Source organism: Quercus lobata, chromosome 11 (genome assembly GCF_001633185.2).
Source record: "Quercus lobata isolate SW786 chromosome 11, ValleyOak3.0 Primary Assembly, whole genome shotgun sequence".
Classification (NCBI taxonomy): Eukaryota; Viridiplantae; Streptophyta; class Magnoliopsida; order Fagales; family Fagaceae; genus Quercus; species Quercus lobata.
The window spans coordinates 16426218-16444980 of NC_044914.1; the positions used below are offsets into that span (position 1 = coordinate 16426218).

The 18763-nt window shown below is 40.5% G+C and overlaps 2 protein-coding genes across 3 annotated transcripts; one reads left to right on the forward strand and one right to left on the reverse strand.

The window, feature by feature from the left end:
- Nucleotides 1–1387: 1387 nt before the first annotated feature.
- On the forward strand, nucleotides 1388–2561 carry LOC115966468. Its single transcript, XM_031085701.1, has 2 exons — nucleotides 1388–1538; nucleotides 1882–2561. The coding sequence occupies exons 1-2, from the start codon at nucleotides 1388–1390 to the stop codon at nucleotides 2559–2561; spliced, it is 831 nt and encodes a 276-aa protein (XP_030941561.1).
- Nucleotides 2562–12195: 9634 nt separating this feature from the next.
- On the reverse strand, nucleotides 12196–18763 carry LOC115968485. 2 transcript variants are annotated; one of them, XM_031087895.1, is made up of 5 exons: nucleotides 18556–18763; nucleotides 18340–18394; nucleotides 16069–16372; nucleotides 15792–15908; nucleotides 12196–15703 (listed from the first exon to the last, which is right to left on the reverse strand). In XM_031087895.1, the coding sequence occupies exons 3-5, from the start codon at nucleotides 16351–16353 to the stop codon at nucleotides 12635–12637; spliced, it is 3471 nt and encodes a 1156-aa protein (XP_030943755.1). In that variant the 5' UTR covers nucleotides 16354–16372; nucleotides 18340–18394; nucleotides 18556–18763; the 3' UTR covers nucleotides 12196–12634. The 2 variants fall into 2 exon arrangements, with proteins under 2 accessions (XP_030943755.1, XP_030943754.1); XM_031087894.1 differs by having other exon boundaries at nucleotides 18519–18763.

The following is an 18763-nucleotide window of genomic DNA, read 5'->3' on the forward strand; positions in this document are numbered from 1 at the left end:
TTTTGTAATTTTTTTTAGAATCTTTTTACTTAAAATATTCATTTTCTTTAAAAAAAAAGAGGTACATATATATATATATATATATATATATATATATATATAAAACTGAAAGCTTGATTGCATATTTAAACGGTTTACAATATGAAACTAGTAGAGTACCTAAAAGCTAGAGGGTGGATGACTGAATTGGACTACTGGCTTAATTTTTTTAGTCTAATTGGTTTTTGTGTTAATTGAATTAACTGGAACTTAATAGTTTTTGTTAATGTAATGCTATAGTTTTTGTAATTTTTTTTTTTAGAATCTTTTTACTTAAAATATTCATTTTCTTTAAAAAAAACGAGGTACATATATATATAAAACTGAAAGCTTGATTGCATATTTAAACGGTTTACGATGTGAAACTAGTAGAGTACCAAAAAGCTAGAGGGTGGATGACTGAATTGGACTACTGACTTATTTTTTTTAGTCCAATTGGTTTTTGTGAGGACACAACACTTCTTGTGGAATGAAGGAATAACAATCCGGTTTCATTAAAAAAAAAAAAAAAAAACCACCAATCCCAATGATCAACCTCTAACATTTGAGTTCCTTAAGAACCCTTAGAGCATCTCCAAGAGCATCGGTATTCGGCTTTATTAGCTAAAATTTGGAGATTTTGTGTACTGTATATGCTCCAGCAGCTTCGGTATAACTGGATTTTTTTTTTGGCTAATGAACAGTAGCCCATCAAGTCTGATGGGCTACTGTTCATTCTTCAAATACATTTTTTCTATTATAATAATTGATAGGATTGACGAAATTGGCTACAGACGAAATAAGCGAGACTAACGAAACCATTCCCCAATGAAGAGCCTAACCCTTGCCCACGTCACTAACGAAGACAACTGGACCATTCAATGCCACCAATAATACCTCGGACGGTTACAGAACCAACTGTACAGACCGTTGAGAGCACATTAAAAACTCCATTTCAAGGCAGGAGGTGTTACCAAAGGAAGACATTAACATCACAATGTCAATCACAACGGCTAGAATCCAAGGCAACATATATAAAGCCCCCCACACTGCCAACACGAAGTACACAAAAAAACACAGACACTCTAAAAAGATAGTGATCACCATTTTACTATTTTGTTTCATTTTACAATATACTCTCTCGTTCTAACTTTGGCATCGGAGACGTTGTGGCAGGCACCACACCGGTGACCACCCTTACAGAAGCAGTCTCGTCATCTACACAAGCATCTAGGTGAGGATTTAGATCCATCTGGGCACGTTTAATTCGACTGACGAAATCACGCTTCATCAGTTTGGCACCGTCTGTGGGGACGACATTTTCGTATTCACATTCGAAAACGCAGTTTCCATCAACTTCTATATTCAGATGGAGTCAAATCAAGATTCCGCAGCCTTGACTCAACAAGTCCAAACTCTTGCAGCCACCGTTGAAGAACTCACCAAACAAAATCAGGAAATGAAGCTACGGCTTCAACAGGTTCAACACGAGGAGAATCGGTCCAAGGACAACCCAGAGGGTGAGGGAGACAGCCATAGTAGGAGTAGTCATCAAAGACCTACTACTCCGGACCAATAGAATTCGGATCTTCTTCTAGAGATGAGGAAGGAGATGATGAGTTAAGGAATGCCATCAAGGAGAAAACAGACCGAAGCGTGGATAGAATGGTAAGGGCCACGGATTCGCCTTTTACTGCAGCAGTCCTCGAATGTCCAGTGCCGTCAAAATTTCGTCTACCTCAGCTTGAGCCGTTCGACGACTCAAAGACCCTCAGGATCACCTTAATACCTTCAAAACAACGCTAGGCCTTCAATAGCCCCCCGACGAGATACTATGTCATTCCTTCCCCACCACTCTCAAAGGAGCTGCAAGGGAATGGTTCACAAAGTTGCCAATATCGTCCATTGAAAACTTTGAGCAGTTGAGCAACGCCTTCTTGCGTCACTTTATTGGGAGCCAGCGTCCTAAGAGGCCAGCGGACCACTTACTCACCATTCGGCAGGGAGAGAAGGAAACTCTGAGGTCGTACGTGAAACGCTTTACTTGGGAGACCCTGGAGGTAGACGAAGCTAATGACAAGGTACAGCTGACGACCTTCAAAGTGGGACTGAGATCTAGAGATCTCGTGGCTTCACTCACAAAGAAACCTCCAAAGATGGCAGAGATGCTCCTGAAAACACAGAAGTACATGAATGCTGAAAACGTTTTAGTAGCTATAGGGAATGTAGAGAAGCCAGGGGACAAAGGAAGGAAGGATGACGAGCGTAGGGGACAAAAGAGGGAGCGTCCAGGTCGTCGGACCAATGACAGAAGAAGAAAAAAAGATAAAGGTCCTTGGACGGTAAAATTTACCCCCCTAGTTATGCCTGTTGACAAAATTTTAACGCAGATTAAGGATGAGCACTACCTCAAATGGCCAAGGCCATTACATTTGTCCTGTAATGTCCGTGATAAGAATAAGTATTACCGGTTTCACAAAGATCATGGCCACAACACAGAAGACTGTCGGGACCTAAAGGAGCAAATAGAGGAGTTGATATAGAAGGGGAAACTGCAGAAATATGTGAAAAATGGGGAATATAGTAAGTTCAAAGACGGCAATAAGGGCCAGCATGAGTCCTCTTCCAGGAATGATGATCGTCCATTCCAGTCGCAACAAGATGTGATTGGGGAGATAAAGACAATTGTAGGAGGGTCATTCGGATCCCTTAAGAAAGCATGTCAAAGACAGGTTAATAGCGTCCACATGATACCTCCGTTTAAGCAACAACAGACGGACCAGGATATGTCCTTCAATGAAACAGCTGCCAGGGGAGTGAAGCAGCCTCACAATGACCCTTTGGTCATAATGCTGACTATAGAGAGATTCAACACCAAAAGGATCCTCGTGGACAACGGTAGCTCCGCAAACATCATCTACCTTCCTGCTTTTCAGCAGCTGAAACTAGATCCAAGGAGACTGCGCTCATTTGACTCCTTCCTCGTCAGTTTCAGTGGAGACAAGGTATATCCCAAGGGTATAGTGACGTTGACAATAACGGTGGGGACCTACCCGATGCAGTTGACCCGTCAATTAGACTTCTTGGTAGTAGATTGCCCCTCATCATACAATGTAATCATTGGGAGGCCCACACTCAATAAATGGAAAGCAGCCACGTCCACCTATTGCTTGAAGGTAAAGTTCCCAACGGATAATGGTATCGGCGAAGTAAAAGGAGATCAAGTCTTAGCCAGAGAGTGTTACCAGGCCATCTTGGCTGTAAAGGAAAACCATACATGGATGATTGAAGAGAAGGAAGAAGATAAAATGGAAGCCCTGGAAACAGTGGAACTAGCCGAAGGAGAGGCAACCAAGACGACAAAGATAGGGACGAAGCTAAGTCCCGAGATGAGAACAAGACTCGTCCAGTTCCTTAAGGAGAACCTAGATGTCTTCGCATGGAGCCACGAGGACATGCCAGGCATATTCCCAGAAGTCATCCAGCATAAGTTGAATGTGTACCCAGAAAGAAAGCCCGTCCAGCAAAGACGAAGAGTCTTCACCCCAGAACGAGACCAAGCGGTTACAGATGAAGTTACCAAATTGTTGACGGTAGGCTTCATCCGGGAAGTGTATTATCCTGAGTGGCTCGCAAACGTCGTCCTAGTGAAGAAGACAAATGGGAAGTGGAGAATGTACGTGGACTTCACAGACCTAAACAAGGCATGTCCGAATGACAGTTTCCTTCTACCAAGGATAGACCAGCTTGTGGATTCTACAACCGGACATAAGTTGCTGACATTCATGGACGTTTTCTCAGGATACAACCAGATAAAAATGGCCGAAGAAGATCAGGAGAAGACTGCTTTCATCACGAGCCAAGGACTCTATTGCTATAAGGTAATGCCTTTTGGATTAAAGAATGCAGGAGCTACTTATCAGAGATTAGTGAACAAGATGTTCAGCAAACAAATCGGCAGGAATATGGAAGTATACGTGGATGATATACTCGTCAAGAGTAAGGAAGAGCTTGCCCATCTGGACGACCTAAAGGAGACGTTTGCCACCCTCAAATAATACCAGATGAGGCTGAATCCTAGCTTCAAGGAAATTCTTGGGATTCATGGTGTCCTAGAGAGGAATAGAAACAAACCCGAAGAAAGTGCAAGCCATAATCAATATGGCATCGTCTAGGACCGATAAGGAAGTCCAGAAGCTCATAAAAAGGATCGCAACTTTAAACAGGTTCGTCTCTAGAGCGACGGACAAATGCCTACCCTTCTTCAAGACCTTAAAGCAGGCTTTTGCCTAGACCGATGAATGTGAAGCAGCATTCCAAGAACTGAAACGTTACCTAAGTAATCCACCCCTTTTAAGTCCGTCCAAGGAAAGGGAAAACCTATATTTGTACTTGGTAGTATCAGCTACAGCAGTGAGTGCAGCCCTAATTCGAGAAGAAGGCAAGAAATAGCTTCCAATTTACTACGTCAGCCAAGTTTTCCAAGGGGCTGAGTCCAAGTATCCAAGGATTGAAAAAATTGCGTTCGCGTTAATAGTAGCCTCACACAAACTAAGGCAATATTTTCAGGCAAATCCTATCCTGGTGATGACGGACCAACCTATCAAAAAGTCCATGAACAAACCTGAGGCAGCCGGAAGAATGGTTCAGTGGGCAATTGAACTCAGTCAATTTGACATTGAGTACCATCCCAGAACAGCCATCAAGGCACAAGCTTTGGCAGACTTCATCGCCAAGTTCACCTTTCCGAAGGAGGATAGTCTCACCAAAGAAGCCGAAAAATGGACGATACCTACTAATGGTTCGTCAGCCCAAAAGAGGGGTGGAGTAGGGATTGTCATAACCACCCCTGACGAGGAGGTACTCAAATATGGAGTTCAACTGAAATTTCCAGCTACCAACAACAAAGTTGAATACGAAGGAATATTGACGGGATTGAGGCTCGGAAAGGCGCTTGGAGCTAAGAACCTGTTAGTCCAGAATGATTCAAAGCTGGTGATCGGGCAAATCAAGGGAGAGTACGAAGTAAAGGAAGAACGAATGCAGAAATACCTCAGGCTAACGAAACATCTAACTCAAGAGCTCGATAAGGTGGAATTCGCACAGATCCCCAGAAGCCAGAATATGGTAGCAGGCGAAGTCTCGAAGCTAGCATCGTCAGAAGAAGAGGGGATAAGCATGGGCTTGGCAATGGAAGTCCAAAAACACCCTAGCATTGAAGAAGTTCCAACATTCACAATCCAGAGCACAAACAGCTAGATAACACCAATCGTATCTTTCCTCCAGGACGGGCACCTCCCTCAAAATACAGAAGAGGCCAAAACGATCAGGAAGAGGGCGGCCAGATTTACGATCCTTAATGACACCTTATACAAGAGGGGCTTCTCCATACCTTACTTGAAGTGTGTCGACGAGGAAGAAGCCAAGTACATACTGGAAGAAATCCATGAAGGGGTTTACGGTGACCATGTCGGCCCCAAGTCCCTGGTGAACAAGGTCATTCGAACAGGTTATTTCTGGCTTACTATGCAGGTGGACGCAGTGGAGCTCGTCAAGAAGTGTGACAAGTGCTAACGATACGGGAATGTCCAACGACTTCCAGCAGAGAGACTGACGACGATAGCCTCCCCATGGCCATTTACACAATGGGGAATCGACATTGTCGGTCCCCTGCCCCAAGGTAAAGGTCAGGTAAAATTCCTACTAGTTGCTATTGACTACTTCACAAAGTGGGTCGAAGCAGAGGCTCTAGCAACAATCACCGAAGCAAGAATTCGGAGCTTTGTGTGGAAGAATATAATTTGCAGGTTTAGGATTCCATTGACGATCATATCAGATAATGGGCAGCAGTTTGACAGCCAAGGGTTTAGGGACTTCTGTTCAAGTTTGGGTATCAAGAACCAATTCTCATCCTCAGGGCATCCCCAGGCGAATGGACAGACGGAAGTGACGAATTGGACACTGCTCAAGATTATCAAAGCCAAACTGGACAACACGAAGGGTGGCTGGCCAGAAGAATTGCCCAATATCCTGTGGGCTTACAAAACCACAGTAAGAACCCCAACGGGAGAAACCCCCTTCAGGCTCACCTATGGCACTGAGGCAGTGATCCCGGTAGAGGTAGGAGTAACTAGCATCAAGCGAGAGGTATTCAACTGCGGTTCAACCTGGATTGTTTGGACGAAGTAAGAGACAAAGCTTCCGGCAGAATGGCGAAGTACCAACAGAAGATGGCCGAATACTACAATAAAAGGGTCAAACTCAGACGACTTGATATAGACGACCTCGTCCTGTGCAAGGTTACCACGGCAACTAAAGATCCTGCCTACAGAAAGCTTGGCCCCACATGGGAAGGACCTTACCGAGTCGTCCACTACTCTAAGCAAGACAGTTATCACTTGGAAACTGTAGACAGGCAGAGGCTCCCTCGGCCATGGAACATTGAATACTTGAAGAAGTACCACCAATTGATGTATCAAATGAATATATTCATTCCTGAAATTAATAAATGAATTATTCACCCAATGTCTTCATGCAAGCAGATCTAGTCAGCCGTAAAACCAAAAATGGCTAGGTAACAAGATTCCGCCCTGACCGATGTAAGTTACTGACGAAGCCACAAACATAAAAAAAATCCCTTAAATGGGTGTAAGTCAAACGGCTAAGTAACAAGATTCCATCCTGACGGATGTAAGTTACTGACGAAGCCACAAACATGACAAAATCCCTTAAATGGGTGTAAGTCAAACGGCTAAGTAGCAAGATTCCGCCCTGACGGATGTAAGTTACTGACGAAGCCACAAACATGAAAAAATCCCTTAAATGAGTGTAAGTCGAATGGCTAAGTAACAAGATTCCGCCCTGACAGATGTAAGTTACCGACGAAGCCACAAACATGACAAAATCCATTAGTAGGTGCAAGTCAAACAACAAAATGACTAAGTGACAAGATTTCGCCTGACAGATGTAGGTTACTAACGAATCCACATACAACGATAAAATCCCTAAAAAAATAAAAATAAAAAGGGGAACAAGAACCTTGCAACAAATCAAAACAAAGCTCAGGCTGCATCCAAGCTCCTCTGAAGGGCTGTGAGTTGCAGACTAAGTAGCAGAACAGTGATGAAGGAAGAGAAAAAAGTTACAGCTAAAAATTTCGGCTAAGTACAAGGTATGGACGAATGTAAAACATCACAAGCATATGACGAACCAATAAGTAAGCAAGCAAGTAAGTCCATAACCATGAATTTAAAAGCCCAAAAATGATGGGCAATTATCACTGTGTTCACATCCAAAGGCCCATAAACACTGGGCAAAAAAAATTGTTCTCAAGATAGATTAAATTGTTCTAAAATTAGATTTACAAAAAGCCCAAAACATGGCGGGCTACCGAAAAGAAACAAAAGAAAATAAGAAATTTTCACAAGTATTAAGTTCGGGGGCCAACAGCAACGTCATCACCAATAGCAGCGTCACACCGGTAGCAGCATCGTCAGCAGGAGCCTTTTCGGGGACGTCATCCTCAGGAGCGGAAGATTAGGCAGCCTCGTCTATCGCCATCTCCTGGTCTACCACTTCAAGATCCAAGTTTTGCAGATCAACTCCAGTGGGATGCTTGACAAGGTACCGCCTTAGAAGCTCGAAGCTTTTGAAGTACCAATTGAAGAGCATAGTGTTGTACTCATCAGTTTGCTGGAAAGCCTCGACGGACCTGGCAGCAATAGTCTTAAGCTTCTCCTTAGCTGCCAGAAGCTAATCGTCCTTCTCCAATGTTAATTGACGCTCAGTTCGGAGATCGTCAGTCAAAGTCTTTGTGCTTTCCTTCAAAGTGTTGACCTCGTGCATAGATTCAATGAGCTTCCTCTTCAGTGTAGAATTCTCCTCTTCCAAGGCCTCCATCCTGGATGTTAATGATGCCACCTTGGCCTCCTGAGTGAGGTACTTAGAAGCAATGTGGAGGCTCTCCCCCAACACCTGAAAAGAAAGCTAAAGTCGTCAGTACAAAGAGAGAAAAATACCAGAGGCACACAAGCAGATTTCCCGGACGAGCTTGTGGACTTGTTGATTTGCGACCACATTGAATGGCATGCCGGTAAAAACCTTCAGGTCCTCAGCAGTGACGACCCCGTGCGCCCTGTCCACAACCAGCCCTTCGTCACTCCATACGGTGGACGAACGAGAGTCAGCCTTTTCCTTCTCCTTGCCCGATATGCGCGGCCTTTTCGATGAAGGAGTGGGAATCTCTTCAACCGAAGTGGCTGGAGAGGCCGTCCTCACAGTCTTAACACCAGAGATGATGGGAGTAGCAGAAGTAACTGGTGTAATAGACGGACCTTTCCCTGTTACACGTACCCCCTTCTTCCCGATGCTGGACAAGGGCTCATCCTTCTTAGACCTCATCTTTGCGTACATATCCTTGTTGAACTTGGTCGTCATCTCTACAAGAAGAAAACACTTGTTAAAAAAAAAAAAAAAAAAAAAAAATCCAAGTGCTTAAAAGAAAGTCAACACTGACGATATCAAACACTGACGAAATTAATACTTACTCTTTTTTTCTTCAATGCCAAGACTTCGCAGAACGTAGGAGGACGGGTCGGGACCAAGATGATAGAAAGCAAGGGTCCGCAGATCTACCAGGTTGTCCCAATTCTCAATCGACAGGGCGTACTGTATGGCCTTCTCAACACGCTCCTTATACCTACTTTTGAGCTTAGGTCATCTTTTTACTGCGCAAAATAAGAAACAAGGAGTCAATGACGATAACAGCAAACATAATGAAACCGAAAACAACGAGAAGAAATACTTACGCACCTAAGGTCGGGGTTCCCCACTAACGAAGCAACCTCAGGATATCACCCCAATCCCGATTGGAGGGAGTCTCAAAATCATCCCCAGACACAAAGAAAAATATTGACTTCCAATACCTGAAGGACAACAGTAAACCCTTGACAATCCTGGTTTTCCTTTCCCAGGGCACTAACTCATAATACCCGTACTCTTTAGACCCTTTCAAACGATGCATATGGACGAGCTCAGCCACCTTAATCATGTCCCCGATAGCGGCCAACCATATTTCTATACAGTTAACCACTATCCTCCACGAGTTGGGCATAAGCTGCCCGGGGACAACACCAAAGTGATCCAATAGCTCCATGATCAACGAGTGGACGGGGAACCTAAGGCCACAAGTGAAGGTAGCCTCATAGAAGCATACCTCACCAAGAAAGAAGTGGCAAGCCCTATCCTCATCATTAGGCTGATGAACACGAACCCTCTCCGGAAATTGAAATCTGTCTCTAAATCTACCTACGGTTTCAGCATCTAGCCCACACACCTCCTCGAGGGCGTAAAAAGCCCTAACCTCTCTAGGGGTAGAGACGGCGATATCACCCTCCACCGGCTCGCCACTAGATGATAACCCAGTGTCAAGTTCACTGGACCTAATCTCAGACGTCATCCCCCACTCTTTAACTAGACCTTCAAACCAACCAATAGATTGACGAAGCAAAGGGCACAACTCAACCAATACAACACCTAAACTGTTACCCTCAAAAACAAAGTCCTCAACGTTTGGGAAAACACCTAGAGACCCCTCCTAAATGCACAAAATGGAAAGAAATCGAGGGGCAAGCTATCCTAACCTCAGAACTACCAACCATGGACACCTAGAAAAAACGCAGAAGAATGAGGTAAACACTAAAACCCCAAAAGCCAGAAAATAAAGACAATCACAGCAATGGAAAGAAAAAGGAAAAATCAAAAGCTTACAACAGATTACAAAGGAAAAGAAAAAGGAAATAGAGGGAAAGGACAAAGAGAAACATACCTCGAAAAAGTGCAACGCAAATTGGAAAAGGAGAATCGCTGGAACAAAAGTTGGAACAGTAGCAAGAACAAGCGGGGAAGAAGAGACTCAGAACAATGAATAAGGAAATTGGGAAAAGTAAAAGGGGAAACGAAAGGAAAAGGGAGTTTAAAAACTAAAGTCCAAACAACTGAAAAGTAGTGGGAAACCCAAGGGTCATGCAAAAAACCCACCAATCAGCACGCGCCACGTGGCCATGAAGTGTGTTGCGCCACCACTGCGCATTTAATACAGCGCGAAGTCCCAAGAGTCACTTACAAACCAATGACCTTTCATCTTCTACGGTCGTCATGACATGTCACAATGACCATAGAATCGGAGGGCATCTAATAGGATTGACGAAATTGGCTACAGACGAAATAAGCGAGACTAACGAGACCATTCCCCAATGAAGAGCCTAACCTTTGCCCACGTCACTGACGAAGACAGCTGGACCATTCAATGCCACCAATAATACCTCGGACGGTTACAGAACCAACTGTACAAACCGTTAAGAGCACATTAAAAGCTCCATTTCAAGGCAAGAGGCGTTACCAAAGGAAGACATTAACATCACAATGCCAATCACAACGGCTAGAATCCAAGGCAACATATATAAAGCCCCCCACACTGTCAACACGAGGTACACAAAAAAACACAGACACTCTAAAAAGATAGTGATCGTCATTTTACTGTTTTGTTTCATTTTACAATATACTCTCTCGTTCTGATTTTGGCATCGGAGACGTTGTGGCAAGCACCACACCGGTGACCTCCCTTATAGAAGCAGTCTTGTCATCTACACAGGCATCCAGGCGAGGATTTGGATCCATCTAGGCACGTTTAATTCGACTGACAAAGTCACACTTCATCAATAATTATGTGTTGAATAAAAAAATGTTGGAAGATGTGTAGTTGTTAAAAAAAGAATAAATAATGAATGAAAAAATAATATTTAAATGAGATAGAGAATCTGTTGAAATGTGTATTTGAAAAAGTGGATAAATAAAGGTAAAAGTTACTGTTCATTCTCCAAACAGTATAAAAATCTGATGAATCTGCTAGAGATACTCTTAGCCTAGAGAAATACATGTCCGAATGCCATTTTTGGAAATCAATCCTATTGATGGTTTCTAGGTATTAATCACCTAACTTATTGATGGTTTCTAGGTATTAATCACCTAACTCTAGATTGACTGGTTCAGTCCCGACCAAGGATTTTTACAAGTCATGATGCCATCTTTTAGACATGATTATAATGTTAAAACTGTCTAGGTTTGGTCACCAAACTTATCTGCAAATTGAATCACTCTATCAATTGGTTTGATCATACCATGATGAATATCAAACCCTAAGAACCTAACATGAGTTTGAAATTTTTTGACTTTGGATTCAGAAATGACTAATCCATTGTCCTTAATAGTATTAAGAAATAATCAAATTTTAAATATGTGTTCAAGCTTTCAGTTATTTGTATCTATAGCTTCAGTCAGCCAACAATAATTCAAACTTCCAATCAAGCTTTCAGTTTTTGTATCTATAGCTTCAGTAAGCCAACAGTAAGTTTGTAACTTTGTAAGTTTTATACCCAATAAAATAAAGTTTTACATTCAGTATTCATATTTACATTCAGTATATTATTTCTTTACATTCTACATTCAGTATCTTACTTTCATATTTATATTCAGTGTGTGTATATATATATGACATTAAATTCTAAACATCAAAATTATAAAAAAAAAAAAATTCTCATACATTTTGTGTTCGTGAATACCTTCATAAATGTGGACCTCATTTCATTCTCAAAAAAAAAAAAAAAAAAAAAAAAAAAAAAAAAAAAAAAAAAAAAAAATTGGACCTCATTTACGGCACTACAAATTAGAGCCATTTTTATACAGGAGAAATGCAATAAATAGATTCAACTCTTATTTTTGAATGAGGCATAAATGAGCCCAAAATTTAGTTTGACAGTAAGATGATCTAATTCAGTTTATCTTGTCAGCCACTTAGCCATGTCAGCTGGGGATCCAAGTCAGTACCAAAAATTTGAGATTAAAGGGTACAAGTGATACTAGGGCATTACAAATTTTACTACATAAGTTCTACAAACTTATATACCACCAATCACAAAACACATTATTCCATTAACTAATAAAACACAAACAATAACCGTGTTCTCCAAACAGATAATTTCAATGCTAAAATGTAAAACCTAATGTTTGGTGCACTTACGAAACTGTGCCTATTTCACCCATTCATTACTATATCAAATCCACTACTTCAGCCGTACTAGTGGAGAAGATCAAATCATTGGCAATTTTCAACAATCAAAATATAGTGAATTTCCATTTCCAAATTAAAAATCAAATTTCAGATACAATAATTATAACCAAGTGCTTAAAACTAAACTCCCATTATAAAATTTCTTAGCTTGTCAAAATACAAGACACTGCTGAAGTCTTTCAAGAATAGCACTAAACAAAAAGATGGTTATCATCTGTAGTTAAAAATGCAGCAATTTACCCAAGCAAGCAAAATCAATATTTAAAGTGAGCAACATTGGGACATTCTTCCAGCTGCAGAATTGAATTTGTTAGCCCAGATCGGTAACGTCAACAAACAAAAGACTCAATGCACTTCCAAGTCATATACTCCATAGCATTGCCTCATACCAAAAGCAGTATCTCTGTGATTTATATTCAACATTGTCAGTATGCCAAGAATTAGTTTTAAGCCCTTGTCAAAAAAAATTCAGAAGCTTCAGTCTGGATTTTAAAACAGCTGTTTCCAATCAGAAGCTTCAACAATCACCCTGTTTTGTCCCTTCTTTTCATCATCTGCAGGCTCTTGAGATAATCTTGAATTCTGGTCACTTGAGATCGTCTTCAATTGCCATTTACTGATTTCACAACTGCGGGGTATAACTTCATTCTTGTTTTCCATATTTTGATGAAATTCCATTTCACAGCTTTTGCCACCATTGGGTGTGGCCAATATCTCTCCAGATCCGACATTTCCCTCACAAATTTCTTGAGATGATTCTTCAACATTGGAGCACCTTGCATTTTCAGAAGAAGCCCGCTTGGTAATGGATTGTTTCTGATTGTTCCTCTTACCTTCATCTACACAGCTATCTATAAATTCTTTGATCCTTTGCAATGTAGCACTGTCAACACCTGAGTTGTTCACTGTGTTTCCCATGGCAATCTCACCACTGATGTGACTAAGCTCATTCACATTCTCAACACTCTGAGGCAAAGTACTTCCATGTTCAATATCACCATGTGCAGTTCCTTTGTAAGCATTTTCTTCTTCTATTTCTACAAATGACTTTGGCAAGATAGAGTGGCTGGTATCATCACAAACTAGGGACAATTGACCCTCCATGGGATCCTTAACTCCCAAGCCATCCTCAGCATTATGACTCTTATCTTCACAGGCATTTTGGACGCCATTGTCTAGTGAAGACTCATTTCTGTCTTCACATACAACTCTGAAGGATGTTTCACAACTTTCAGTTCTTAATTCCCCTTCAGAGTCTAAACCTCTTTCAACAATAATATTCTTACATTCACCACTGCTTGAACAAATTACAACACTTTGAGATAACTTGGTTGCATTATCCTGGCTTCCAACCAAAGCCTCACAACTTGATTGTTCACCTTTGCTAACAGAACTTTCTTGTGAAAATACATCTATACATCGAGAAACATCACCATTGGTTCCTTGCTCATTGGAAGACTCTTTCTTACTAAAGTCAGGCCTAATCAACTTTCTTCTTTTGCGCTGCACACCTAACGATCTGTCACTTCCAGCAATTTTATAACAACCCCTATTCTTGGTGTCATCATCAGTTTTCCGAACTTCACTCCGACGTTTGAAATCCACAAATGGTGACCATTCAGCACTCAGATGTTCAGAATCTACAAACAGAGAACTTTCAGCAGTTTGGTAGACATTCTCTCCAACAACTGAAGGACTATTCATTTTCATCTTCTTTATGTTCATGTCAAAGCAGTCCCTTTCCGGCTTGGGACAAGAAGTGGTTTGTATTTTATTCCTAACGTTTTGAGCATCATCACGTCTCTTCATCAATGTTTTAGACTTTTTTGTCTTCCCCCATTGGTGGTGACTCTGCTGCAACATTGCCATGACTTCATCCACTGATGAATCCCCATCATGTTCCTCATAGACAACAGCTGGGGCCAAAGACAAGCGAGAAAACACACTAGTTTTTCTGTTTTTATCGTAGTCAGAATACATGCTTTTGGGATCCTGATCAAACTTGAAATCATGATTTGGTGAATTGTCTTCATGGACATGCACTCTCCTAGGCTCACCAGAAAAATCATACTGAACCTGGCGCTTATTTGATAAAGGATCATTACGAGTAAATGCTTCATTCCTCTCCTCGTGCTGTACAACTTCTTGCTCAAACTTGCCTTGTGACTCAACAGAAAAGTTAAAATTATAGATGGAGGAGGGAAGAACATTGGGACCAGAAGAATAACTATGCAATTGAACCTGACCCTTATTTGATAAAGGAACATTAGCTCTAGCAGTAAATGCTTCATTGTTCTCCTCCTGTAGTACTTCATGCTCATGCTTGCCTTGTGACTCTACAGGAAATCCAAAATTATAGGCAAAAGAAGGATGTATGCTGGAAGTAGAGGAAAATGATGGAAGACCCTGGTTTTCCATCCCATTATTTCCGGTTTCTGATAAAGGCACAGGTGCTATAGGAGTCTGCGAAAAGGAAAGGCCAACATGATCTTGATTTCCAGACAATTCTGTTGCCAAGTTTTCAGAATATGCAGCGGTCCCTGAAGAAGATATGCTGGTCCTGTTGCAAAAACGCTCATAATGGTAGGGAGTAGGGAAGGGAATATGGTTCCCGAAACCAGAACTATCATCTGGACATCTATTTGTGATAACTTTGGGCTCTACAGATGGGAAATATGGTTGATTTTTTGGGGAGTGAAGAAGATTCCCTGCACATGTTCTATAAGGAGAAGTATATTCTTGCACTGGATTAGTGCTGTGATCAATCCCGGAAGGCGATGGGCGCCTAAAGTTAATACTAGGGACATCAGGATCATAAGGAACTGTGCGTGTAACAATTCCATCTCTGTAAGAAGGGTAAGAGATTTGTGGCTCTATTGAGCCAGAAGATGTTGAATGTGGCCAGAGTTGATCTTGAACCACAGAATCTGTTTCCATAATGGGCTTGTTAGAGCCAAAAGATCTACGAAGGTTAGGTTGAAATAAACTATGGCACTCATTTGAGACAGGTGGCACAGTGCCATTGTTTAAATTACATTCACTTTCTAGCCTATTAGCTATTGCAAACCTGCTATGATCGGAGACGTGTCCTTCTTCACTCAAAAAGTACCCAGAATGGGCATTTGACATGACAGGTCCATGGTCAATAGCTGAGTTATGATCAGTCCTCAACCTATCACATGCTGCAAATCTGCTTTCATCTCTTCCAACTCTAGTCGTGGAGTCCTCAATATATTCATACCTGATGACTGGCCCAAGATCATTGCAAACTTTATGTTTGTTCTCTACCTCAAGACTTTTTGCAAACTTGCCTCCTGCACTTTCTCTTCCAGAGTAGCCAAAAGATTCCCCAGGGTACTCAGATAAGACAGCTGGCCTATAACGATCATCCCAATCATTCTCATCTTTCACCTTATCACTCATTGCAATGCCACCAACATCAGCTCTACTGACTTTATCCATAGAACGCCCTCTTGCAACCTTAAATTTTAGTAACTGTCTTCGAGGTTGATGATCTGTTTCCTTTCTCAAACTGAATTTGTATAGAAGCCTACAAACCTATAAAATACATAGGAAGAGACATTGATAAAAAAATATATATTTGATTGCATTTTGAAGTCTTGACTTTGATAGGAAAGGAGCAGACCTGCTCTTCCGACAGCCCAAAGTTAAACTTGTGGGCTGAAAAGTAATTTTCTTTGATTATGTCACGAAATTCATCTTCTTTAAGTGGGATACACGACCAAATTGGGGTGAACTTTACCTGAGAAAAAAGAGAATCAGTTTATAAATAAATAAAATAATTTGTGGAAAAAAATTTCAATCATTTCACTTAAGAATAAAATCCCAAAGCCTTCTCCCAGCTAAAACTAAAACTAAAAAAAGGAACCAAACGGACACAAGAAAGATATACATATCCACACCTGTGCCGGGAATTGCTTCCCTGATTTACGGAAGGCATTGGGCTCAATATACATTGCACCATCAGAACATGCCCGGAAAACACCATGAAGCTGTCTTTTTTCATATTCAAACAAAAATAAAATCATTCCATATTTAACCTGCATTACAAAGCGGCTCTGAGAAGATGGAAGGCCAAATAGTCTCCTACTAAAACACTCTCTTTTGGTTGCACTATTTGACATGAAAATTGCACCATATTCAGGATCTTCTCCATGGGCACCATGCTGACCTTCATCATACTCCATTGATTCCACCCTTGATGTGCTGTCAAATTTAATAATGACAATAACAATGAAATCCTCAATATCAAGGTGAACAAGATGTGATATCATGGGCTAAAGCCTTAATGGAAATGGAAGTTCCTTTATTTTGTCAATAACCAATAACTTCATGGGTAACGCCCCCCCTACCTAAGGATATTATTTTTACCAGACTACCAAAGCCAGGCAGAGAGAGAGAGTTAAGCAAGCACATACATAGGCATCAACTCAGAGAAAAAAGGAAAAAATTGTGAAGTGAATACAATGTGGAAAAAAAAAACACACACACACACATGGAAGCACCTTTGCAGCCTTATACTTTGTCTCAAAATAAATTGATAACATAACTATACGCCTTCATTCAATTCAGAATCAGTAACAGATTTGAAATTTAGCCAAGGTTCTCTCTCTCTCTCCCATTTGATAAGTAAAATTCATTAATGCAACTAGAAGAGGTAGACATATGCACAGGATGTGTACAAAAAGTACATTGACATTAAGCACAAAATGAACAGCCATCAAGTATATCAAAGTATCACAGTATCAAAAGAAAAGATATAGGAAGCATTCATCCACTCAAATAAAGATTTGAGTAGAGAAAGCTTAAGATCATGCACTAATTTCTCCTGTCCCTCAAAGGTCCTTGCATTCCTCTCACACCAAATACGCCACATGAGGCAATGGGGGATTGCATTCCAAATCATATTATTGCCTGTTCTACGAAACTTTCCTCTCGTTAAAATTACTTTCTTGCCTTCTTTCTCTTTTAAGACATTGTCTTTGAAAAATCTTTTGAGACTTTCACAAACAAGAAGCATTTCAAATCTCAAATTTCCTATTAAACATAATAGGGATACATATGTAGCACAATACTATCATATTCTTCCCTATAGTTGTTTATAAGAATATTAACAACAACGTGTCTTAACCCAAACACTTTGGAGTCAGCTATGGAATAATTTATTAACCACAATCTCATCTTATTCCATACTCTCATTGTATTACACCTCTCTCTCACATAAATGTAAGTCTCACATGTGGGTGTAATTATTCAATGAACCCAATACTACTACACTTTCCTCTCAATCCCACATCTGGGCCCTGCAAATCTGAGCCGCCACACGTGTGGGAACCACCCAATGTAAGAGGGGTTACACATATCTCCATTACACCTAATACCATCTCCTTAGAAAGGTACGTAATACACCAAATGTACCGAATAATTTTTCCATAGTGTGGGACCCACATGTAGGATTCACTCTCTCTGTAATACACCTGGGGCACTGAATTATTTTTGCAACCAAATACGTAAGAAAAAATCTATGAATACAACAAAATCTCACTAGCATTTTCACAAAACCCCTGTTTTGAGTTATGTGGGACCCGGTATTTTATTTTTGGTTTGACACCTCGCTTCTTGTGAAAATATTGCGAGATTTTGTTATACTAGTAGAAGAACTCAATACATAGAAAGATGAATTTAACAGCAGATTTCACACCTAATAATAAGAATAAATTCTTATTAAAAAAAAAAAAAAAAGCAATACTAAACCTAAATAACTAAAACCTAGAAAATTAAGACCTGGAATTATCAATTACAGCCAAATGTTTTACATTTCGCTTTATCCAAACACATACTAAAACAAATCACAGAATATATATACAATAAACAAACAGTCCACCAATCACTAAGACTCTGTTTGTTCCAACAGAATAACAAATACATTAAATTAACAGAAAACAAGAATACAATAATAAAATGAATATTTAATTCACATAATGCATAAACATCATGAAAAAAATATACATATACAATTCACCAGGCATGCAATTGCAATAGCGAATCAGCCAATCACAACACCACCCTTTCTAGGAAAAATAAAAATAATTTTCCCTGGAAACAAGAAAATCAAATAAATAAACAAACAAAGGCTTTATCAGAGAGAGAGAGAGAGAGAGAGAGATGTAAACCTGTGTGTTGTTGGCTGTGAGATTTAGATGTGAAGAAGTGAAAGCGATGAAAGAACTAACAAAAAAAAATAAAAGAAAAGAATATATATGAGTCGGTTAAGTTTGCATTAATTAAAATAAATAAATAAATAAATATTAAACATCGATAATATCAAAAAAAAAAAAAAAAAGAGATTTACAGAGAGACGTGGAGATATGGTTTTGGTGGAGATTTACACAAAGAAACGTTTATCGCGAAGTTTGTGTGTTCGTGTTGTGTTTTGAGTTTGTGTTGCGGTGCGGTGTGGTGTACGAAAGAAAGAGACGTGTAAGCTGTTGGGTGAATGGAGAGGGCGAAACGTCGATTCCTTTGGTTTTATATGATAAGAGTGCTATTGCCTATTGCTGCCTCCTTCAATTCCAACTAGTGCGGCACTGTTTTAAC